At 37.2% G+C, this 27,500-nt stretch overlaps 1 protein-coding gene across 6 annotated transcripts in view; it reads right to left on the bottom strand.

The window, feature by feature from the left end:
- The window catches only part of LOC135220643 (uncharacterized), an 81,257-nt gene that overhangs the window by 45,888 nt on the left and 7,869 nt on the right, over positions 1–27,500 (bottom strand). For 3 of the 6 annotated variants that reach the window (XM_064257972.1, XM_064257971.1, XM_064257973.1), the window contains exon 2: positions 2,620–2,770. The exons of 2 other annotated variants lie outside the window; for them this stretch is intronic. In XM_064257972.1, coding sequence (XP_064114042.1) covers positions 2,620–2,683 — 64 coding nt within the window. In that variant the 5' untranslated portion in view covers positions 2,684–2,770. Of the gene's footprint in view, positions 1–493; positions 650–2,619; positions 2,771–27,500 lie in introns of those variants that run through there. One more of the 6 variants, XM_064257976.1, reaches the window with a different exon arrangement.

The raw sequence follows: 27,500 nt of genomic DNA, 5'->3' as shown, positions 1-27,500 counted from the left end.
CAAACCGAGACATTAACAAATTACAAAACTATCGTTTAAATGTTCCTTGTACTTGAAATTTTATTTCCGATACCTGCGCTTAACACTTCAAAGCAAAACTAATACTCTCATACGAATTCAATATGCGTCCTCATTCAGAAACACTTAAAATGATGGTAATAATAGTTCTTTCTAAGCCAGATGAATTCACTTGCTAAGGAAGTTATTGTCTGGAGTTGAATTTTCTCTAAATGGTAAACAAACAAAAAAATACTTTCCAATCATACAAATTATTCAAGATAAACTCACTCCTTTGTGCAGCTCATTTTGCAAATTCTCACTCTACTTCCTATTCAGATCACATTATGCATTATGCCAGTTATAAACTGAATCTGGAACCAAGAAAACAATAAATTTAAAACAGTTTTTCTTATAAGGGAATCCTTATACCAAAATAAAATTGACACGAAAATATGACCTGTTTTCTACAAAATAAGCAACAACAGATTCTCACCTGTCGATATGCTGTTAAAAAACAGCCACCATTAGCCTTTATTGCAAAAGACAGTTAGACCGTAACTTTTCAGTTCAATAACTACTGACAAAAGAGAAACTTCTTTCATTTGTTGCTACTCGCCCACAATCTCTATCGTGTTTACGCTTAGACTCTCTCGACTTGAACGTCGTTTTCTCTTTTTCTTGAACTTACAATATTATAAGAAGAAAACGACAGCGAAAGATAAGAGATAACATCTACGTCTTTCCCCAGTGCGAAAGATGATTATTGGCTTAATTAAGCGCTCATGTGCCGTCATCCCACAAGAACACAGATAAGTGTTGCTTGGTCGTTCTATTACAATGTCAGAAATAATAATAAAATGGGAAGATTGTGATAACACGAGAAACTGAAGGAACAATACACCAGCTAGGTTAAACTTACTGAATTTAATTAACTGACATTATCACTAAAATGCTTCGTCCTTTTCAAGTCAATTTCTCACGCTTTAGAGAAAACCTGGGGGGGGGGGGGAACACGGAAGATACAGTGTGTTATCCAGTGTTTTTCACACGATTATTTTCTTATCTAACTACTGGGGAAAATATTTCCTTTATGTAAAAAAAAAACTCAACAAATCTCAGACTATATATATATATATATATATAGATATATATATAATATCGATACTGGCCTTTTTGAAAACAAAATACAAAACATTAATAGCAGGAAGCCTTTAAAATGAAGGGATAGCTACTTGGCCGAGCTCGTATACAGAACCTCTCATCACCCGGAATGAGCTCAGATGTGCTACTTATAAAATGGTCAAGTTCCCACAATTGCCAGATGCGGCTCTGCTCACTTCGTAGCAGACAACTTGTATAACACCCCTCTGAAAGTGACACCTTGTCGTAATTAAGCACTCCGGTGTTTAAGTGTAAAATTTAAGAACGTCAAAAATAGAGCGATCGTGTAATTTCTTGGTAGCACATCATCATCTTATCGCATTCAGCAATAATAATCAATAATAATTAATAATAATAATAATAATAATAATAATAATAATAATAATAAATAATAATAAAATAATAAATGTATTTCTTGTCCAAAGATGTTGAACAATATACAAAGGCCCCCAAGAACCGATGAAGTCCCCGTTACGACAATAAAAACCTTTATGGATTATAGTCTTCATTTTATTTTCTTAATATCTTGGGAGGGTCATTACAATAACGCTGGCAAATGCCTGGCGACCTCCTTTTCCGTCAAATTGCAATCTTCACCGTTTGGTGATTGTCCAATTTACTCGTACATTATTGGGCAACGCATTGTCTTGACTTTGAGTAGGCTCCACAACACAAAATAACTAAAGTTGCTTGTCCTTAATCATTGAAACACTGCTCAGCCAAATAAAACCTAAAGAATCTTGTTCGAATACAGCCAACGTCTCAAAGACTCACTCTCCCTCAAAAAGTCTACATCCAGATGACATCCTACCCCCCTCTCTCTCTCTCTCTCTCTCTCTCTCTCTCCTCCTCTCGTCTCTCTCTCTCTCTCTCTCTCTCTGTATTATATATTTATATATATATATATATATATATAGATATATATATATATATATATATGACCATTTTGTACCGGTTTCTTGCTCCCTCACTCTTGCTAAGGCTTATCATTGCTGACTTCCGCCCTCTTTCTCTCGCTATCAAAGAGAACTTGATGCTATCTCACTAACCAACTCTCTCTCTCTCTCTCTCTCTCTCTCTCTCTCTCTCTCTCTCTCTCTCTCTCTCCGAGCAATTAATTTAGTCTCCTCTCAACAAGCTTAATACTGAGTTTCTCATCACTCCCTTCAAGAACTCTGTATGATGGACCAATACTTTCTTTCACCTCTCTCTCTCTCACTCTCTTTCTCTCTCCACTTGCTACTGAACTCTCCCATCAGGATTTCTCTTCTCATCCAAAGACCAAGTACTGACTCCCACCCACAGTCTTTCTCTATCTATCCATTTAAGGTTAAAAAATGAAGCTTATGCAATATAGAGGACAATATTAAAGTGTATAACAAAATAAAACCTCAAGCAAACATGTTGAAGACACAATCGACAGCACATCATCAACATCAAATACCGTGATGTACTCACTTTGTGCAGCGCTTCCCACGGTAGGAACATTTTCATCGAAATGCGAGTGATCGTGATGATCCATGTTCACGGGCTGGGAAAAAGTGATGCTTCTAAATGGCGTGAGAGTACTGGACTAGCAGTTTGCCGTTTCCATACAGGAAGGCGTCACCTGAAGCGAATAAAAATGAATGTTAGAAATGTAAACATAACTATACTTCTTAGCATGTATCAGTCCAAGACTGGAATGATTTAATCTTACTACATGGTAGCAAAATTACGAGTCAATACAGTTTCATTCTGACTTTTAATTGTTCTAGAATATGCTGGGCTGGTTAGAAAATGCAAACACCACACACGTAATTCAGTCGGTCTAATGCTACTCACTGGGTGCTCTAAAGGACATGACTAAATCCCAATAAAAGGAACGACCGTTATACAACTTAACAGGAACAAGATTAACAAGATAGCTGTGTACTTTAGTGAAAGTCTTTTTTTATGCACTTCTTCTTAATTTCATCGCTGAGCTGTGTGGGAAACCAAAAATCCTATCGATTTCCGTGACTTGGGATTCAAACTGGGAATGAAAGCAACTCGAAAGCACTCGATTCAAACCTCCTCTGACATAACAATGTTCTTCGACCGAAGTTGGCACCGAGCTGTCTGTCTAGTGGCCGCCCAGATCATGAAATGACCAAAATTGGGCAGCAAATTTCAGTGTCAGCAAGGAACCAAAATTTAACTCGTATTTTTCTTATTGTTGTTTATACTATTGCTTCAAGTTCTTAAAGTTACAAGCCTTTGAAAGACGAGGTAGTCCTGCTCTCTGGTTTTCCCCATTCAGAACAGAACAGATTATAGAGTTTAGGCCAAAGGTCAAGACTGTGAATGTATATACAGTAAAAGCGATGAAATGGGCTGCAGTTAGGGGACCAAGGGGCGATCCGGATTTCCCCATTCAATGACTTCTCGTTATGTTGGAAGGAAAATCCCTGTGATCACTCACTGCCAACGGTGTCTTCTAATTTCATGATGCTTCCTCTAACATAGGCCATGGTGGTCTTTAAATTAAAGTTCGTGGTGTTTATAATTAGTTTAACATTTAATTCAATATATAGCCTATACGAGATGCTCAGAAGCAAGAGCCCGTGCCAACATAGGGTTGTCTTAATATGAAAGCATACGCACTGACTGCTCTTCCTGGTCCATCCCAGAGAAACCAGAGTACGTATCTGAATCGCATTCGCTGAAGTTTTGCACTAAGATTCGCATCAGTATTCAGAAGTTAGCATTTGATATATGCAGGAGTCAGAGACTGTGTTTCGTATTGTTGTCAATTACCTTTTTCAGTATGCTCTAGCTAATGTACTAGATAAAGTACCGAGACTATTCAAGAATAGAAGAATAGAATAGAAATCGTACAGCATTTAGGACAAAGGCCAAGCGCTAGGACCTGTGAGGTCATTTAGTGCAGAAAAGGAAACTGAGAGTAGAAAGGTTAGAAAGGCATAGCAAGAGGAGAACCTCGTAGTTGCACAACGAAATAATTGTTAGGAGATGGTGAACAGCAAAATGGTAGAGTTAAAATGAATGGAGGTACAGTAATAGAAAAATGGGATTTCTTTTCATTGTTTCATACTCAGTGGTACATAATTCACGCTATTTCATCTTTTGACAACTTTTTCATATCATATAACGACATGACAAGCCATTTCCAGCTTTACGATCAGGTATTCATTGGCTTGGTACTTGTTTTTGACTTGTTGGTAAAATGTCTCTATCCATAAGTGATATCCAGTGCAATGACCTTTGTCTGCCACGGTAGTTGAACTGCAGATGTTATACTCTTTGTATCAATCTACTGAGCGAACTCATCAGGTACAGTTATCTGCATATTGCATAAATATTTTTAAGTACCGAGATTAAAACTTATTCTTTTTATTTTCTCTGTTTACTTAATTTAGTTACTCTCTTTACCTGACGTTATCTCGTACACTGTCCTTGCCATTTACACAGAGAATACGGGTAGTCACGATTGATGTTTTCCGAATTGCTATACTATTTTGAGCTGCAGCCTAACTCAAGACTACGAAGTCTTCAGACTGATGTCTGGGTAGGCTTATTATTCCCTTCTGGCTGGTGTATGGAATAAGTGAATAGTCATAAATAATTAGAGTGCCTTTTGTAAAGCTTTAACCTATACAAAAATTAATCTTCACTGGAAAGTAACAATTTTGTACAAAGTGTACGTCTGTGTGTGCATGTGTGCTAACCGAGGTATAGCAATTCTCATTCATTTCAAGTTAGGCAAGATTCAATTGAAGAAAAATCAGAAATATGAACTATTTTGTTGGACGTTCGTTCAATTTTTGGAGGCTATTTAAAAACTAATGCCTAATTGCCTGTGAAAGTCAATGGAAGGGTTGGATGGAAGAATCTTCATATCGTCAAGATTTATGATAGAATACTAGTGACGTGTAAATGCGTAAGAGTTTGTGAAATTTGGACATCAGACCCTGTTAGACTTATTCAAGATCACGTTCCGAATTTAGTATTTCGATAATGCCTTCCTTTCAACCCTCATTCATCAAGTTCCAGTCATAATGAACAACGGGCTACCTCTGACACTCAGATGAAAGCTGAAAACTGAAAATTAAAACCGGCTTCAAAGCTACATAAGTTCAATGTTAAACACCTGTCTTTATAAAAAAAAGGAAAAGAATGACAGGGACTGACCGAAGAAAGAGCTTGCTTCACTTCCTCGGGTTACCACAGCATGTAAAATAACAATAGTATTCACAGCGAGAGCAACTAACGTCAGCAGTGGAAAATAAACCTTAAACATCAAACGACCATAAAATGAAATAAAAAAATAAAAAAAACACAGAGGTGTGTACATTCTAAGAACAATACAGTATTGTTCAACAATGAAGGTAGAGCGACATTTCACCTTTGCTGTATATCAGCAAAGAACCTTTCTGCCAAGTAATAGTTTTTCAGAGGTTTGTAAGATATTCATGACTTTCTAGCAGCACTAAGCATTTCCCTTCCCTATCTATGTACACATTGCTATCTTATCTTTCATCCTCGACTGTACTCCGAGTCCTCACCGCATCGAACATTTGGTAGCGGAAGATGACGTGCAACTTTCCCTCGACAAATACGTAAAAAATGCACCGAAGTTTCTTCAGCGCAATCGAGTTTTCTGTACAGCGTATAATGCTGTATAAAGCTCTCAGCCGTTGCCAATGAAACTTTCAGCCAAGGTGGTGGTGGCCTGTGTTGTTGGCACCTGTAGTTGCCAGATGCACGATCATGTCTAAATTCAACCTTAAATAAAATAAAAACTACTTGGGCTACAGGGCTGCAATTTGGTATGTTCGATGATTGGAGGGTGGATGACCAACATAACAATTTGCAGCCCTCTATCCTCTGTAGTTCTTAAGATCTGAGGGCGCAAAGAAAAAGTGCGGACGAACACACAAATAGCCATCCGTGCCAATCAGTTTTCTTTTACAGAAAACTAAAACTAGGCGTTTATCCACGAACTTCACTACTTAATTTCCCGGCATGGAAGAAAACAATAGCACCGAGTGAGAGTGTGTTTGCATTGTCTTCCCGTATCACTTAAAAGTTTCCACTCTGAAGTGACATCATTCCCATTTTTGCTGAGATGCGTATTTGGTTAGAGCTCTCTCTCTTACTCTCTCTAAAGAGTGCGGTGAGAGAGCATTACCAAGGCTTACATAAAATCCTTTGGGTTACTATGGTGTAGGGATACCTTACCATATACTTAAATGAGTATTTTTAAAATTTATCGTCTACTCAACTATAATTATGATTTTATTCAGAAAAAATAGTTTTCAATTCTGTCGCCGAGGAAAAGCTTAAAAACTAAGGTGATATTCGTATTATTACAAATGCTGCGTATACAAAACTATTATATATTTCATTTTGTTACTGTAGGCGTAAGTAGGACTACTAAATAATCATTCTTTCATATTCACGTACATTTCAGGGCACAATTCTAAGCATTTTTTAATAATTTTGGATTATGGATTTATCGTCGAAATTTCGATATCTGGTAATACAATATCTCTTCAAAACACTAAGTTTTTGCTCATATACTGCTGCCGCCTTGAACATGTTACGCCATCTCTCTCTCTCTCTCTGATCACCAAAGCTTTACTAATCTACTCAAGCATGAACATTCTTTTCTTCGTACCAGAGAGAGCTAGATTTTCCCTGAAAATCTATTTTTCCTCTCTCCTTGATAGTTGAATAAACCAAAGTGAGATGGTGATGTTTCTCAGTTCTTGGAGTGTGTATTTGTGCTTGTATACTCATGTGCTTCATGTTTCCCTACTTGACACAGTCACTAGGTCTCCGATGTGGTATCAACAAATCACTCTTCGTGTCTCAAGGAAGTGCTAAAATTCTTACAAATTTTCTTAACATATTCTACTGTTAGGCATAGTATTATTTTCTTATATTTAACAGCAAAAAGGATATGCGATGCCATTCCCAAAACATCTGGCAGCTTCCGTATTATCCAATCGAGAAATATCCTGTTCAATACCTAGTACCCATTACAAAAAATTTTGTAAATCCAAGTGACATTAAATGTCACTTTGTTAGAAGACCTTTCCTCCAAGGCCCTTAAGAGTTAATCTTTCCGCCTTAGCATGATGCGCATATTTCTTTAACTTAAGCAATCTGAATGCCTTTGACAGCAATGTCAGGGAAGTGGTCATTAATATCTTAATTAAAACTATTACTGAGAATTTCAACATTTCCTAAAGCCCTTTTTAATTAAGATCATCAAAAAGTATTCAAATGTCTAATATCTATAAAAATGTGTATTTTTATTGCCCGTTGTTTATATGCTACAGAACAGAAACAAAGAAGTATGAGGTAAAAGGGAGTGGCTTGTCCAACTTTACAGCGAGAAAATTGGAAGAACACTTCAAGGACGATGACGACGAGAACAGTGAGCGGAAATAATACAATATAACAGTAACGCAAGTCAAAGTAAAGGGTATTGTTGTTATTCAGATGACACGGAGATGTAAATCAAGATAAGTCAGTCATGAACACGAAAAACACAATCCAGAACAGTACTGATGGAAAACTGGGTCAAGACTAAAATCTTACCGCAGTTAAAAGAAAATTTTCCTTGTAAACTGACATTTAACCAACCCATCTACTACACAGACTGACTTAATTGTTACTAAATACAAAATCAGTTTTTCTTCAAAAGGCCCGTCCTGGATGATTCGTTACGCTGTTTAACGAATGAATCTGGCTCCAGTTCATAATGATCAAGCTGAGCATAGTAGCAAGAGCCATAGAGGACTGCTGATCATGGGTGTGGCACCTTCTGCCGTCTTACGAGCCTCCTTTTGCGTCCTCTCCAGAGACAACTTCAACGCCACAGATCTTAATGCCCGTATCTCTAGTCTCACCTCCTGGTTATTTTCTTCCAAATCATACTTTGCACGGATATATTCCACAACAATACTGCGAAATGAGAAATAATGACTGAGGCAACACGTGTTCCCTTAAACAAAAACAAAAACGAAAAAAAAAAAAAAAAAAAAAAAGTCCACACAGGCACACAAGGCCTATTGTCGGCAGTCTACTTCATTCCCGTCCTCAGTCATTACAACATGAACTTCACTTCCCACAGAGGCGCAACGGCGTTAGTAGCGCCGGGGCGCAAATTCCTGAGATGTATACTAGTGTTATACCAGCCACGGTTTTTTGCAATGCCCTGGGTTAGGTTTGTTTAGGTTAAATTAAGTTACATTAGTTCAACACAGTAGTTTGAGTGTAGGAAACAAAGGGATTATTTTCAAGACGATTCTATGGTTACTTTTTAAGATATGGCGTCCAGCTTTTTCAGGTTAGGTTCGGGTTTTTTTTTTTTTTTTTTTTTTTTTTCCATGCCTCTATGTTAGTTCAGGTTTGGATAGGATAGTTCCCAGATGTCAGATAACTTGAATGTAGGAAACTAATGAAATCATTTTCAAGAAGAATCTAGGGTTAGTTTTTGAGAAGTGGTGTCCCGCTTTTTCAGGAAAGGTTCGGTACTCGGCTACAGTTCGGGAATATGCCGACTGTACGGACTCTGAAAGTGCCGCCCCATTCCCGCGCTAAAAAGTATTAAGGTGGTGAAAATCAATCATTTATTTCATTTCATAAAACTAAAACCAAAACAACACAGCAGTTTTACAACGGAACCCTACGAGCGTTGTTAGAAGCGAATTCGCTGATAACAGCACCAAAGTCCAAGGAGAGAAAGAAACCAAAGTCGCCGTTGTCAAAAATCGCGGTTCAGTGTTCCGATCAGACGAAATAAGCTAAAAAATCTAGAATTATGCCAGCCCAGACCTGCTCAAAACTTCCAAGAGTGCCCCCCGGGGAGGCCCGCCCCCCTTAGTTAAGCCACTGCTTCCCCGTTTGATTTATATCTTGATCGAAAGATTGCGGAAGGAGGACAGCCTACGATTTTGAGAACTAATCATGCGTACTGATATAGATCTTCAATGTAACGCCGATCTACATTAAATTCATAACGATTCAGTTTCGTAGCCTTAGCAGACTATTTATAAATTTATTTATATAATATATATATATATATATATATATATATATATATAATAATAATATATATGTATATATAATATAATATATATATATAGTATATATTAGTTTATTTATGAATAAATTTATCATTCTTTGTCTGCTGACATCACTTATTCCACTTTCCATTCATTATTCATCTTTTCATACCTGCACAGTTTTTATATATATTGATATATTAGTATATATATATATATATATATATATATATATATATATATATATACTAAGAAATCACGAAAGTAAGAACGTGATTTTGTTTATTAGCTGAAGCCACTGGGAAAATTTAAAAAAGAAAAGACAGAGCCAAGTACTTTCGTATGTTTAACACATATGCCCCGAAGATGTGTTAAATACAAGAAAGTACTTGGCACTCTGTCTTTTCTTTTTTAAATTTTCCCAGTGGCTTCAGCTAATATATATATAATATATATATATAATTATTAATATATATATATCTATATATATATATATATATATAAATAGTTTATATATATATATATATTATATAATTATATAATATATTAGCAAAAGCCACTTGGAAAATAATTCAACAATGAAAAGACAGAGAGAGGCACAAAGTTATGGGGTCCTCGGGCAATTACTTTCCTTCTTTTGACTTGTTGGGGTGTTGAGTAGTTAAGTGGTCTGAACGAATATTTTTTCTGTTTGTAATGGCCTTATTATACATATTTTTAATATTATGGTTTTCTTCACTTTGCTTTTGTGAGAGCTTTCTTGCTCACTCGTGTTGTCGTGTGTATAACTTCGTGCCCTGAGGTCCACGTGCTTACTTTTGTGATTTCTTAGTGTGTGTGTATATATATATATATATATATATATATATATATATATATATATATATACATATGTGTGTGTGTGTGTGTGTGTGGTATATATATATATATATATATATATAATATATATATATATATATATATATATATATATATATATATATATATACAATGCATACATATATAAATATATATAAACATTGGTATACATCAACTGTACTGTGGTTACCAGTAATACTTAGATATAAAATACGCAGTAAGTACATATGTTTGTATATATTTATACTTAGATCGACGCTTACTTTTAACGAAAGGCACAATGAAACTCTCGAAAAAGAAACAGACTTGTAAACTAAGAGAATTTTCAGAAAAAAGGTTTCTTCATTATCAAGACCAGGTAATGAATAAGTAACGGAGAGAAGTCTTCTACGATATCATACCTATTGTTCGGCTGGAGGGAAAAAAAGAAAAAAAAAACTTCAACGAAAGTGAGAGTTCACAATTGCCTGAAAACCACAACACGTTCCCAAGGCACCAAAAAAAAAAAAAAAAAAAAAAACTCTGTTGAGTGAAATGAAGCACGTTCACTGAAGAGGAAAAAAGAAAAAAAATCGTTTTATCGCTGAGGGTCTGTTACGCATAAACGTGTGTCGCGTTCAACTTTTGTTCTTGGTGCTGCTGAAGCTACTGCAGCCACCGTTCTGAACGTACACCGCCTTGTGTGTTATTTAGGCGACTTCGTACTTCTCGGTAATGTGATTTTCTTCTTCACTGCTAAATCTTATGAAATCACAGGTCGTTGACCCCCACGGTGAAACTAACCGCCTATTGTTCAATATGGCGATCGTTTTCAACAATAAGCACTATATAATATAATTTACATTGTAACGATTCACGCATTTTCACCAGTAAAACCATACAGATTTTGTTTTGTGCATATGAATGTTGTTCTGTGCATTTGAATGAATTCGACCATAAGAGGAGGATGCGAACAAATATCAACTGTTTTACTGAGCAGAGATATTTATCATTACAATACTGTGCAAACATACACAGTTGATTACAAATTCGTTTATTCAAATCACCTAAAATCAAATATAAATGGAAACTAAAACAGAAGAGAACACCAAATCAATCATTACAAGATGATTTCTATGTAATGAGACGCAATGTGTATCCATAGAATTGTGTGTAACAATGAGCATATATATATATTATATATATATATTATATATAATATATATATATATATATATATATATATATATATATATTTATATATATATACATATATATATATATATATATTTATATATATAGATATATATATATATATTTATATATATATATATATCTAGATTTATATATATATATATTTTATATTTTATAATATTATATTAGATATATAATATATATATTATATTTATATATAATATTATATATATATTAATCTATATACATAGATTGTCTATATACATAATATATTATCTATTGTTAATATATATATATATAATATATATATATAGTGTTCATTTATTGATCTCTCATCTACCCAGCATTTTAGTTAAATATTTTGATTGCTAGAAAAGCAGCCATTTACTCTAATATCAGCTGATTTTAGGCGGGAACCCAAAGTATGCCAGCCAGAGATAGGAATTTCCTGTTAGAGAGGGGGAATAAAGACTTGTCAGCCTTAAGGCCGTATCCCAAATGGGAGGGTGTAGGTAGCCAGGTACTTATTAGGCCTACATCTTAAGCTCCCTTTTCCTGTGAACCCTTTGCTGGCCGTATGTTCTGTTTCCAGGATGCCCTGCTCTTGGGGGGTTAAGCTGAACCCATCCCCCAAGAAACACACCTGCCTTCGACCTCAGTCAGCTCCAGTCGTGACCTCGGACGGATGTCCAGCCAGCGAGCCTTCCATTTAGGCCTACCAAGGCGTTACTGGTGCGCCCAGACCTGAGACAAAGCCGACGCCGCATTTCTACAAAGGTCCAATTACTATGGCATCCAGATACGTCTTGTGAAACAGTCATATTGCCAGTTCTTTCCCTCCTAGTGTCGTAATTACTCCCCATTTTCAAAATTCAAACTCCTAATTCTCAAATGAACATTCCTTTGTTCCTCTCACTGCCTTGTGGCTGCATGCCTCCCTTGTGTGATCGTCCCAGACAAATGAAGTCATTGAATATTTCATTTAACGCTAAGAGTTCCTCTCCAGTGTGTTAGACAAAGTGAGTAACTAACTTGTGCAAGAACTCTTTGATTATTTTGTGTCTAATCTGGGATCTTTTCCAGATTTGTTGAGTCACGTGTCCAAGTCTTCGCGCCCGCAAGTGAGGCATTATTGCAAGATAATCTGAACAATTTTGAAAGCCAGCTTTTACGTGAACCTCATTTTTAGCCAACTATCCCCTTGTGAGAGATAATATTGGTCCCACGTGTGGACAAGTTGCATTTACTTTCCAAGGCGATTAAGCAGCCTCCTGTTAATAAATGTAGGTAAAGTAATTAGCTGAGTTTTCTGGCAACCTCCTCTAGAGTAAATTAACACTATAAATCCTTTAAAGGTAAGTTCAAGTAATTTATTCTGCATTTTCCCTCAACTATTTTCCTTTATGTATTTGGGCCCTTCAGGCCAGGGCTTAAAACGTAAAAATGGCTGACCTCGTCATGGATTCGAACCTAGCTTGCTTAAATAGCTTGTAAAACGCGTTATCCCTTGTAAAATGTAAAACTGTAAATGATTTTACAAAGCGCAAATCAAAGCACACTTGCAGCGGAAGACACACACTGACTCACGGTAAGGTATATCATTCATATATGATTTATTTTATAAACAATGTTAGCTCAAGGTACATTAAGGAATTATTTTAGAAGTTGTTTAAATAAGTGTTAAGTGAGAAATATATTGTAACGGCCAGAGCGCCGAGTGAATTCTGTTATTTTGTATTGTTCTCGCCTGACGAGACACAAGATGCCAGAAAGTACTAGTTCAAACTAGGAAGTGCTTTGCCAGGGTTTATTGCGTGTGTTAGCAAGCCTAGCTAGTTAGGAGTGTTCTACTAATAGTTACGGCAAAAGAAGTGTACCATTCTTTTGTCTGTGATATGTTAGGGGAATTTGTTTTAACTTAGTTTTCATTCCAAGTGTTGGTAACTGCTTAGCCTGCCAGCTCTCCCAGCTTGGCACATGCGCTCTCTCAGGCCTGCCAGCCAACCTTTGTTTCGCACAAAGCGCAGCCATGTTTTTATCCCTTTAAGATTATCTCAACGATTTAAGCAAAGTAACGCAAGTCTTTAAGGTAACCTCTTTTACAAATGTTTGCTAACATTGTTTCAAATCCTTACCGTCATTTTCACTTGTCACAGGGACCTAGTAACCTTACGTAAAGTTAATGTAAATCTTCAAAGTAGAGCAAATTACAAGAATTGTTAACGCAAAACGCATCGTTGTAAATTTCATCTGTAAATGCAATCAATTTCAAAGAAAAGTAAAACTCGTTCCTCGCTAGTGCGTTATCGTTTTCATAAACCTTATCCAAAGCAATTCTTTCATTAAACGTTAACGTATGTAGATCATTTAACGCAAGTTGCGTTGTATTAACTAACATTATTAGTAGTTCAAATAAATCCAAAGGATTTCGTCATATATCATTTTCACCCTCTCAGAGAGAGAGAGAGAGAGAGAGAGAGAGAGAGAGAGAGAGAGAGAGAGAGAGAGAGAGAGAGAGAGCCTATTATTCCAAAAGTCAAGAGTACTACGTACATACCGTGCAATATTAACATTACTTTAGTCTCTTGTGTCTTTCATTTACACTGAGCGTGATACGCGCCTGTGTCCATTTATTTCATTTACAGAGTACTTCAACCCAGGACTGAGCATTTTCCATTTTACAGTGCCACTAATTCGTGACACTGTCCATCGACTGGGTGCTGAAACACTCCCACCTTTTACTTTCTCTCCACCATTACACTCTGCCACGAACAGAGTGCCATTTCTCTTCAGTATCTTTGAGTATACTGTATTTAGTGTCGTCCGACGGGACACACCAGCACGCTACCTGGCAAAAGGAACGCCTCCTCTAAGTGCCGTGCACCTGTATTGGACCTACAGGTTGCCCATTCCAGCGTCTCCCAAGTAAGGAACGCCCTTAAGTGTGACTCTCACAGCACACTCCATTTGATTTTCTCACCTCATTAGCAGGTGCCATGCCAGAAGTGCCACCAACTTACGGGACACTTCCCAGTGCCACAGAGCACCCAGTCTTTTCAGACTTTTCATTACCACAATTGCAGAACCCATTTCCAAGTGAGTGCCACGTTACAAAGTAGGCACTCCCATTCCATCCAGTACTATTCCTGGCCACCATTATTTCTAACTTTGTCCGAGCCTCTACTGCAGCCCAAGGGAAATGTCTTCCCCTGCTTCCCACAACTTCTTTGCCATAGAGCTAGAGAAGCTCCGAACCCTCATAACTCTGGGCAAGGAGGCCAGTTACACTGGACCAGCACTTGACCAGTGTATGAAGGTGCAGCAGGATGCCGCGCGCCTGCAAGAAAAGGAAGAAAGAGAAAACCAGAGAAAAGCCAGAGAAGCAGAGAGAAAAGAGAAAGAGAAGAAGAGAGAAAGCCTGAGCTAGCTTTCAGAGATGAAGAAATCTCTCGGCAAGCTTCCAAGCCCCAGACCATGGGCTGGACTCCCAGTAAGAGGTGGTTGCGGAGGTTCTGCACCACTTGTTGTGCGCGTGGGCATGCTTTGGATTCTGAACAGTGCCCAAGTCGATCCCTACCTTATTGGACCAGGAGACCAGGGAAACCACATTGTGCCACCTGGGCGTAGTTGACCAATTTCATGATGTTTATCAGGTGATATTGGGCCGAGATCTACTAAAGCCGTATCTCCCCTGGACGCAGCTCCCACTACAAGATGTAACGGACACCTGCAGCATGCCAGATAACCAAACCTCAATTTTAGATTCAGAGGCTAGTGCCTCCGATGTCCCCGACATCCTTTCTATTTGTGAACCTGGCCCTGACCCAGTGTCAGAGCCCGAAGTTTCTTCTGCATCATCTCACCCTCTTACCATTTCACTGCCTACCTCCTCCCTTTTGGAAGAGGTAAGTCCACCAGTTAACCCCGAACTTGTTTTCGAGGGTGATTCAACGGAGGACTCATTCACCTCTCCACATCAAATCACTGCCAGAGAGGACACTTCACCTGTGCCAGAGCACACTGCAAGGTTTGGTGACCCCACAGATTCGCAACCTGTGGGGCCATCTCGGCCTTACCGTCCAGTGCCACGGAAGAAGTTCTGGAACAAGTTCTGCTGAGACTGTGGCCGCAAGGGTCACATGTCTGCCAACTACGGAAGGTGCGCTAATCACAATATTCCCGCCATCGCAATGGCTGTTACCAATTCTTCTTTACTAGGACCCCCAGCTAAGGGCCCTATAACCGTCGCACCCCTCCAAAGTCATTATCCGCCAAGCCACGTCAGAGCCTATGACGACTCTGGCGCTCAAATCTCCCTGATACAGGAAAAATCGAATCCCCCGAGGGGCTAACGTTGACAGACGTCAACTCATCACCATTGAAGGCATCAACCATATCAAGCTGATCCTTCCAACTGTACAATTGAGGGTCACCAGACCTCACTTCTCCAAAGTTTGTACCATTGCAGTTGCAAGCTACATTCCAGGAGGTTATGACCTCCTCCTAGGGCAAGACATGAAGTCTCCCTTACTAAAATTAAAATACCACTCAGTCGAATTGGAGGACTGTGATAGACCAAAAATAATGATAATGATAATAATAATGATAATAATAATAATATTAATAATAATTCACATATGATAAACTAAGAAAATATTTGGCACTTCCCATGTATAAAAGAATGAGTCTTGATATGAACGTTCCACTGATGCAGCCAGGGCCAGTTGAAGTTTGAAACCAAGGATCTTGTGGGAACCAATCACACACAGGATGCCTAACACCAGTTCTTCTTTGAGAACCGGGCAATTGTGATATGGCCGAATTGGGATTACACCATAAGACTAGGGTTTGTATAACTAGAAAAATGCTAATCATTTTCTAAAGTTGTAATTTGGTCCCACAAGGATACAAACCCACTTATGAGGATACTTTTCCTTAGGAGGAAGAAAGTGTCTCAAGCTTATGGGCTTAATGTACTAGCATAAGCCACAGCTTCCTGGTGATAGGTGAGCAGCAGCATAAGATGACTCTCACTTCTGATCTGACATGGTGTGGTTAAGCAGGCAGGGTTCCCATGTTGGCGTGTGACAGTCTCACTCCAGGGAGAAACCACAGAACCTGGTCACCTATAGGCGAAGGTCTTTCTTGCTCTGCTGACCTCCCTCTTCCCAAAACTTATCTAGGGGGAGGATGGTCACAGACAGAATCTTTACTGAGTATCCTCCTCCATCTGACCTGGCTGGTTTTATTATAGATGGTCCTGTAGCTCAGAAAAGATTGATAGAAGGGAAAATCGTAAACTGTCATTCATTCAACATAACTCTCAGGCGAGATGCTATTAGGACCAAATGGAATTTTTTAGTTGTATAACATGCTGAGCCACCACCACAGGTCCCTAGGCAAACGCATTCAAGGACTTGTGGGTGATGCCCCTAAGGTAGAGTGAAAATGAGGTGGTCTGCCAGCGACAGAAAGCAGTCCTCATGTGGCATGCAAAAGTTCTTGCTGAATGCCAGGGAAGGAGCAATAACTAAGTCGTGGACTCTGGCACAGGGTATGTAGTCTTCATCTGTTCCTGAAGACACATACGCCTGTCAAATCAATTCACAAAGCCATCGGGAAATCATGTTCTTGGAAACCTCCAATTGGGCGCTGTTAGATTTTCTGTCTATGCCACCAATTCCGGTGTGAACGAAAACGAGAGCAAGTCCCAACCCTCCAAGTAATGATGCACAATGAACTGTACAAGAGACGTAGGATTCGCCAGCTCTCTTAGCTGATGTTAATGCCAACAGAAAGACTCTTCAGTATCATAACTCTGTCAGAAGTTCTGAGATGCTTGGAAGGCACACGAGACACGCTTCATAGGATAAATGGAACATCCAACTCGGGAAGCTTCAACTTCAGACGAGGGCAAGATTGAGCAAAACTTCTCAACAACATAAACATCTCCTGTGAGGTTCAAGATATCCACTCGCCGACATGAGAAATCTGTGGCAAGGTCGAGTGGTACCCTTTTACCGCTGAATTCAACGGAAGTGTTGTGGTGGAGGTATACCAGGTAAAGATAAAAAGGCGAGATATACATATATATGAGTGTATGTATGTACGTATACACATGTATATAAAACGTGTGTGTGAGGGGGTTGAGTGGGTTGGGCATGGTTTGCTTGTTTTAAGCCTTTTACATCAATATTTCTGATGAGCTTCTTTCAGTTGGCAGGAGGTCATTCCATTGATTTGCTGTACAACTTGATAAGTGAATCGATCGAAACTCTTTGATTAGATAACGAGGGGAGATGGCCTGATTAACCACAAACAATTTGCCAAAATCAACCCACTCATTGCTATTGGGAGTACCTTTTCATTGACACTTGTGTACTTTTCTTTTTCCCTGCGAAAATAATTCAGGTAGCGGGAGCATTTAGTATCGGGAAAGAAGTTTTATTTCAATCCAGAAAATAAGCTAACAGAATATAACAGCAAACACAAATGTGTAAAATAATAATAGAAAGCCATTCTCCATTCAATGGAGAGAGAGAGAGAGGGGAGAAGAGATGAGATTTAGAGGTGAGAGAGAGAGAAAGAGAGCGAGAGGAGAACGAGAGAAGAGAGAGAGAGAGAGAGAGAGAGAGGAAATTCATGACGGCACCAAATGGCTGGCTTAATTGGTGATGACTTTCACGCCATTTGATAACTGAATGGCCCAAAGATTGCAATTAGATAATACGATCAATAAGTGAGTACAGTGACTGTGCGCTTTGAAAGGGAGTGTCTTCCTGCAAACTAATTGATGAAATACTGGGTTTCGAAATAATAAAATTGCGGATAAGAATGAAAAAGTGGAATAATCCATAAATATATGTAGGCTATCAAAGAAAAATCCCCTTTTAGCAACTTTGTCATTGTTCAGCATTGCTCTCAAAACTATATAGAGAAAATATCATTATAGAGAAAATATCATAATAACTTATCTGACATCATCGACGCCGAACTACAGAAAAAACTAAGGAAAAAAACTGTAAAAATATGAAAAGCAAACATGGCAAATCTCCTCATAAGAAAAGTTCAAAATTTATTTTGCTTCGCTGATTCAAGTATTTGTCACTGTATGTGCGACTGAATTGTTCCGGTGCCAGTATAGGCTGTTTCAGGATAAGATCCCGGGATTGTGCATTACAAAATTAATCATCAGAAACATGAAATTCAGATGACATTTAACTGCAGAACGACTGACGGCGACCATTCAAACAGTGTTCCTATAATTTGACTGTGTCATAGCCTTTGTGCCTCCTGCGGTCTTGATGGAAAGTAACTTGGCCAGCGGCCACGTACAAACACATCCGCATTTTTTCATTAAAACTTTCCTTTGTTTACTGAAATCCGGTGCTCGAAGATGCTCCATGGACAATTTCATTTATTCAACGAGTTCTTTTGCCTTTTGATACAACCATAAGTATTTTCTTAATTCACAGAGTTCCTTTGTTTGAGGGGACAACCAGCCACATATTACTTACTCACCGATTACCATGGCTTGCATACTGCGAAGAAATTCCAATCTTGTATTCACTCTCCTTTCAGTGTAAACTTATATATTTACAGGACCTCTTCTACAAGTCTTATTTGGCAATTGTACCAGGTAACCTGGTAACCAATGAATGCAATATGCACACTTTACACGTAAACACATGAGTAAATAATTTCCAGAATTTCCTGGGCGGCGTCCTTATTTCCGCCATTGTTTCGTCTTATAATAGTTTTAATTGAATAGCTATTTTGAGGAGACAGAGAGGACATGTTTATCTCATGGAAATGCGGTATGCTATAATGGTAGCGTTTATGATAACTATGTGGCGTTAGTGTTATATTATTGTCAAATTCTATACATTATTTAAATACTGATGCAAGAAAATGGTTGTTAAAAGAGTATTGGAAGTCTGAAAATGCTGAAACCGTTTGAAGAAAATGGGTCTAAAAATTTGCTACTCAAGCCCCCCAAAGAGACTTTAGGGGGGTACTCAAGGATACATTTTATGGTCGAAAACCACAGTGTGTTGCGACTTCAAAAACGACATCAGAGATGCATTTCAAGAAATCAATACACAGAAACTTGTGCAAAAATGTTTGTCAAAGCGTGAAAGGTAGATTTCAAAGTTCTGTCAATTATGATGGACAGCAGTTTGAGCACCTGCATTCATAACATTTTCAGTCTCTTTTGACTGTATACAATACATTTTTATTGTGAATGCAATATTTTTTTTTTTTATAAAAGTATAACTGTATTAGTTAATATAACCCTATATATACTAATATCAAAATACATGTTATCATCTTCTGTCCACCAAGTTTTGGTTCACCTTACACACACACACACACACACACACACACACACATATATATATAATATATATAAATATATAATATATATATATATATATATATATAGATATATATATATATATATATATATATATATATATATATATATATATATATACAATATATATTGGGGTAGATCGCAGGATGATACTGAATAAAGGAGAGACTTTAATATAGTAAGTCTTCAAACACCTTGAGAAACACTTATCAAATGAATGAATAAATAAATAAATATTATATATATTATATATATATATATATATATATATACAGTAATTGGGTGGCTACTTGGAAATCCTAGCTTAATGATAATTAATATTTCCAAGACTAAGAAGAACATCCTTATTATACGAGCTTTCGAGGTGTATAACCTCATCATCAGACTGAAAAATTGACAAGGATGAGAAATTACTGAAATTGCAGTAAAATTAATGGCCTTATTTAAATCTTCCGTAAAAATGCTAGCAAAACATAAAACGAAAAACAAATACAAACTAAGAAATTAATGACAAAATTACGATAAAAAACCAAACGCAAAATGAAAATAAGGTGAAATGTAAACAAACTACCACACCCAGAGTAAAATGGCTAACGACCCACTTGTGTACCTACTATGGAATCACACGATAACTAGTTGAATACCGGACGAGTTGTTGTTCAATTACGGTTTCATCCTCTTAATAACCAGCGACCCTGAAATCAATAGGTCTTGTCTATTTGAACAAAACGACAGTACTCGAAAATCCAGGTCAGTGAAAGGATGGTCCTGTGCTAAACTCTGTTCCCTTAAGGTAGAAAAAGGTGGTTTAGTAAAAGGAAACCGAGTTCAAAAAGAAAGTCCTGTGTTCCAAAATTCTGTGTCTGAGCGGGAACTAGATTACACGTATTGCAGACCACACTGCGAACAAGTAAACAAGTAAACGACATACGAATTAAGTGTAACTTTCTTCGGACCACATAGCTACATACTATGACCAAGGAATGGCAATTTAATGTACTTAACATCCTTACTAGCAGTACTGTAGGTACACCGGTCTGGGACAAAATTTCTCATCTAAGAAATTTTTCAGAACTTAGTAAATACAAATATGATAAAATTTTCCAGAAAAATAATTCAGGAGGAAGACCATGTCTTGTTGAAATAAATTAGTCACAACAAACATTTTTAGCTCTATTTATCATAGTACGTATTCAATTAAGTTTATACAACTTTGGTGAAAAACAGAGGTTTTCTATTTTTGTAAACCTGAACATTTAAAAATGACAACTTACTATCTTGTTTTGTCTCACAAGTAAAAGAAGTGTTAAGGTGACGAGAATTAAAATATTAAAATAAATCCACGTGTAATCGTTCCCTAAACACAAGTAAAGTGTCATCTACATAACTGCGATAATAAAGGGTTTGAAAGCACTAGGGCATTCAGACATCCAAGTCTTTTCACAATAACATATGAAGCAACCTGCATATACAGGACCAAGGGAATTTCCCATAACAACTCCATCTCTCTGATTATATATTTACCATCAAAAGTAAAAATGCCATCAGCAGTTGCCAATTGTAATAATTTTCGTAAGTATTTTATTAAGGCCATATGTTCATATGTGGTTTTCACAAATATTATTAAGAATAATGTCAGTTGTTTCTTCTAATCTGATATTTGTGAAAAGAGGGGTTACATCTTAACTAGCCATTACAACATCTTTGTTAAACTCGAAAGAACACAATTCTTTGACAAATTTGGAAGAATTTGAGAAGTTAAACTCTCTTAAGTTAAGAGGTTTTAAAATTGGAACTAAAATCCTTGATAGATAATAGCTAAAAGTACCAACTGAGGATATTATGGGTCTCAGTTGGTTTCTTATTTTATGAACCTTAGGCAGATCATACATATAACCAGGCTTTACTCTCTCTCTTCCCTGGCAGGTACAGCAGTCAGTCTTAGTAGATAAGAGCTCATGTGGTTGTCTATCGATTAACAAATACCTACGTAAGTTCCTCAATCAGATCTTAGTCAAATATTTATCCTGATTATTAATCTACCTTGTTTGTCAAACAATGTTATCACGCGTGAACATTGGAAGTACATTTTCCTTGTTAGTCTCTTGGAAACCTTTCAGTTTATTGAGAAAAGAAGTTAACCAGACTTCCTTCAGTACCTCTGAATTTTGGTCAATTATTAATTTTGATTACTAATTGCTTCATGCTTGTCAGATAACAATATTAGAAAATATTGGTAGTACGTATACTGGTCTAAGAGTAATTCATCAGACTGAGAAAAAAAAAAACTTATACATCCTTCAATATCTCCAGCAAAATATTCCCGTTTACTGCAATTTGTGACAGAGCTGATATTAATGGTGCAGGGGTTGAGGTTTCTTCAAATGACTACATAAAAAAATAACTATTTTAATCTTTACATGCATACCTTCACGGTGTACTCGATGCCACAAGAATCCTTCACAAAAATGTTAATCTCCAAAATTTAAGAAATTCATAGAAAAGACTAAATATTATTTGTCTTGTGAATACAGCCCTTTGTTCAATCATCTATAACACTGCCAGCTTAAATGGTGAGACAGAGTTCTCAGCTCCAAGTGTCATCAGTCACACAAGTAGAGCTATTCCAAGGGGTCCACGGTAATAAAAAATGTTGCGAGTTCGTGTATAATTTTAAAACCCTTTTCAAAAAGCTTTCGAACCCTTCCCTGGGTTCATCCAATAAAAAAAAATTATTACTGTAGACCCATTGGAACATTATAATACTCTCGCGATAGAGAGCTTTTCCCGAGTAGAGCTATTCTGGCTGTGGGTACATTTTCTCCAAGTCCCCCTGCTCATCTCATTGTCATTTGCAAGACATACAGGTCAAAGCGAAATTTGTAACCAAGTGGTGGAGTAGAAGAAAAGTACCTTCAGTAATCTGAACACCTTTCTTCTCTAATAAGTATTCAAATGTCAGTTGGGAGAGATGCTCACAAGAAAAATTTCTATATCATAATTCATTTAAAAAGAGAGTTCTTCTGGTGGATACCTGTTGCCTTTCAGAGCGAAATGCTTTTGACCATCTTTTTTTTAAACGTTTAAATAAGCAAAGTCTATCTCGAGTATCTAAGAATGAGAACGGTCCGGTAAATTGTGCTTCAATATTTTGTGTATGGTTGACACAATGCTTTATAACAATTTTTATATCATAAATCATTATAAACAATGCTCTCAATGTCATTTCATGAAAGACCACGCCACAGTGGGGGCAATACTCGGAAATAATCTTCATCAAGAAATACATCTAGACTATTTTCCAAATGATGTGGATAAATTAAAAGATGAAAATGAAAAAATATAGGGAAAACCACAGACCTGTAACATGTCAATCATTGTAAAAAGTTTAACATTTCCCTTTCGTATAAATGGTAAAAAGACTATAAAAACCATCCAGACTGGACCAGGATGTTTATGTGGTTAAGAACCCAATAAGACACGAGTCAAAACTAAAGGCCTGTTCACACGACCTGGCCTGATCGGCGGACCTCCCCTCTAACGGGCACACTTGACGGGCAAACCTTCAAATTGCCCGATAGGTCTTGTAGCAAAATCACCATGGTGGTGCCCGATGGCTTGAGCTTCGACCCTGGCAGACGTACGTTAACCATATTCATTTCTTTTACCGAGCCATTCTTTGCACCATATTCTCTTCTTTTTCATCACACACAAAGCAATTATCATGCTACACAATATCAATATCTTCCTCTTTACGGTAGGCACCATGTTTATCGTACCGCACTGAACACACTACTGGCATCGTCGGCCTTAACACTTCGTTTTCATGAGGGAAAGTGGTTGGAGGATGACCCTTTTACATTTTATGCCATTGCTCTAAAAGCGATATGTTGATGATGATATTTTAATTTTTGAACATGAACACCAGACTAGTAGTTTTCCTCTCTACCCAAACAGCAAACATGAAAGTATAACATTTACTTTAGATAAGATCCCATTAACAGATATTTACATTGACAAATCCAAGAGTTCATTCTCTGTTTGCAGGAAACTTACTTTTACAGGATTAGGTTCGAGTTTTTCATTCACTGTCCAAAAATTTTTAAATCTAAGGTAATTAATACTTTAATCTACACGGCTTATAATTTACGCTCCAATTTCACTTTGTTTCATGAAGAGATAGGAAATCTTAGCAAAACATTTTGCAAATATTGGATACCCAACCAATTTGGTCTTCAAACACAATAGGCTAAATATTTTTCTGGTCCTAAAGTGCAAATTGTTACAGTTCCTAAACTAGTTTCTTATTGCAAATTTCCTTGCATGGGTAAATCAATTAAACATCCACAGATTACTTTAAATTAATTTCTAGTAATGATTTTACATTAAAAAGCCTACTACCCCTCAGAGATAAATACTTAATTTATTGCGTTCTGGTATTGTTTACTATTATATATACGTATACTTGAACAGTTCCATAAAGGCACTCAAACGAGATACTGCCAGCATGCAGCAATCAGTGATGGGACAGCAGTCAAGCAGCAGTCTTCATACAACAAGGCCATAATTTGTTTCATAAGAGTGAAATCTGTCATATATTTCAAAACTAAAAAGAACACCACTTTTAGCAAATTTCGGAAAAACGATTACGAAACATTTTCAGAACTTTCGTTCGCTCAAGGCCCATGCGTTCGACGAAAATAAGTCATCATCAAACCTCTGTTCAAATGTTAAAATTAAAAAATTAAAACAATTTGTCACAACATTAATATTCAATAAATTCTGTAGTCATCCTATTTGATTGTTTTTAAGTCTCAACGGTGAAAAAAATTTAAATAAGTAAATAGGGAAGTATTACTGTAGCTAGAAAGTATCCACCGATATCAACAGGTGCTCGGAGACTATGACGCAACTGTAGAGTGGCGGCAAAATGAACCACTTGGAACGCAGGAGGTCTACATTGAATAGCGACAACGAAATTATCTTGAAAACATTTATATTATATTTGTTAAGAGGAATATTTGGCTGGCTTTCCACAAAAATTAATTTCTTACATTTCTTAACCACCTCAAAAATTCTGGCTTACTATACCCTATCGGCTCCTACATGGCGATATACGTAGGATTGTCTCCTGGGAGTAATGTACTTCTGATGGTTCCCTATTGCACAACCGATTATTATACTAGCTACTAACTTCCTATACATCGATTTGAAATGAGGAGTCTTAACACAGTAACACCACCATCAACCTAATGAATAAAACCACCCGATATACACAGCAGCAGTAACCAAACAACCATCAGTCATTTGGTATTCAAATCATAATACATGGCTACTACTGCAAAGTTCAGCAGACACAAGAGGATGCGTGGTCTGGGTAAGATAAGGAATAATATACCTGGCTACCACCATAAGATCCAATAATATATAGTAAGGGTACACGAGGAGAGCATCTCTGCAATAAGATACATCAAAAGTTGAATGTTACAGGCAAGCTTCATCTTTAATAGATTGGTTAGCAGATAATGTGCGCCAAAAAAAAAAAAAAAAAAACGGGAAAAGGGCCTCAAACACTTTTGATCTCTGCACCTATTACTAAGGCATTGAAGAATCCATTATGATATTACCGTCAGTAACCTCAAAAATAGTTATATGATAAAAATGGTGTGTTTGTAAGAAAACCTAGGGCAAAAGAGAAACTAAATAAAACTGCGCCACAAGTATTGGCATTTCCAGAGATCACGGTTTTCACAAATCTTTATGGTTGGACAACCAGCATTTTGCTTAAATACCTAAGAGAACACCAGCAGTTTCTATTAAAGAGGCTTAAATTTCTTATTGGTGGGAAAAGAGCTTTAGGCCCTTATGAAGACATGAAGTCAAGACCTTGATATAGAAAGTAAGACAGCACAGGCTTGTGCACTTTGACTGCGAAGTAGGTACTAATGGCAAATTATCACCATTATTCGGAGGATGAACCCTTTTCGTAAGGAACAAGCCCACAGGTGCCACTGGCTTGAAATTCAAGCTTCCAAAGAATATGGTGCTCATTAGGAAGTAAGAGAAGGTAAAGGGAAATACATAAATAAGTAGAGAAGGCAGAGGGAAATACAGATAGAAGAGAGCTCTTTTATTAAAAAGAAAAAATACATTAATAAATTAACAAATAGATAAATGTGTATTAAAATTAAAGGAGAATATCATTAGAGTAGTGATGCATTGCAACTTTGCTTGAACTTTTGGAGTCCCAGTGGCACGACGTCCTCAGGGAAACTGGTCCTCAGTCCAACGGTGTGAGGAATAAAGGACCCCTGGAACTGAGAAGTTCGGCAGCGGGCACATTTACTGCATATTGGTTCTGCTGTTCGGCGAATCTGATTGCTCTTGGCAAGAAAAGAGGATCAAGGATCAATTGTGATTGTGAAAATTCTCTGTTGAAATACAATATAGAAGGGCTTGCTGGTGAGGACTCTCTTGAGGTGGTCATAGGCCTACCGGCACTCAGAAGTACACCGGAAGGTGTAATCAATATATGAAAAGAGACAACAGACCATCGGTCGGTGGTTAAGGTCATAATTACAAAGATCAGGAACCTGAAACCTACCAATAGGAACAACTCTAAGAGATAAATAAACCTATGGCAGAAGCAGACATTCACACCGGAGAACAGTATTCTAGTAAAGGAAGCGCAAATGACTTCAAACAGGTTACGCTGATTCTATCAGTTATAAATATATAAGGCCAGACGAACAATACCTAACTTTCGTGCAGCATACGCTGAAACTTGCATTAGATTTTCCTAAAAATGAAGATGTGAGTCAAAGGTTAAACCTAGAATAGCTGAAGGTTCTTCACTCTTTCAGTAAGGTCCCATCCACCTGAATGGGAAGGAAAATCTGCACGAGATTTGCTGATCAACAGTGTTTTCGTTTTACTAGGGTTCAGCCTCCCGCATGCGGTAATTTCAGTAGCTAACTAAATGAACAAAATTGTTTTCCACGCCAACAACCATATCGCTTGTATACACACCAAAAATAATAGTGGACCAAGGACACTACTCTGTGGAACTCCGGACACAGTAGGTATTGGTTCATTAAAAATCCCATCAACACAACTCGCTGCTGCCTACCTGTAAGGAAATCTTGAAGTAATCCTAAAACATATGCACCCACTCTAAGACACTGCAGATTATAAACAAATGCTTTATGATTTACGAAATCGCAAGCAAATGAGAGAAATGAATCTTAAGAGAAGTTTCAACCTGTGGAGAGACTGCTGAGACAATTATTCACGAAACTGATAAGCAGTTATTGCATGCAAGCAAAATTAAAATATTTGATAATAAAATCTAAAACTTCTAAGCATCCTCAAATTAAAGTTACAGTTTTAGTTAGACTTCCGCCTTAGGGCAAGGGCCTCTACTGCCATAGGCCAGCTTAAACTACACCAACCACCAGCCTCTCAGACGAGTATAAAAGATAAGGGTATAAGATAAAACATATTCATAGTGGTTGACGTGATTATGAATAGAATGAAGAGAGATGGGAAAGTCGACAAAATACGAGAGAATCTTATAAAACATAATGAGAGGATTTGAAAATATAATATACATAAGCTGAGGTCTTGCAATAACTTAATTTTCACGAGTGACAGCAACTAGTCTGAGAGACTGGAGAAAATGAAGTGTGAACATTTATGAAAAGAAAACTATAAAAAGAAAATTGAAGACTTGAATTATCAGAAATGGTCCGAGATCACTTTACTCTTCACACCCACCGTCTCTTTCTAGTCCTTAATTTTACTTTTTTATGTCTAGAACTATAATAAGTTCTGGGTTGTATTAAAAAAGTTCTGTTACGCTCACAGAAATA

The sequence above is a fragment of the Macrobrachium nipponense genome, chromosome 2 (assembly GCF_015104395.2).
Source record: "Macrobrachium nipponense isolate FS-2020 chromosome 2, ASM1510439v2, whole genome shotgun sequence".
NCBI lineage: Eukaryota > Metazoa > Arthropoda > Malacostraca > Decapoda > Palaemonidae > Macrobrachium > Macrobrachium nipponense.
The sequence above is the reverse complement of the archived record's forward strand: the minus strand, read 5'-3'. Positions and strand labels throughout refer to the sequence as shown.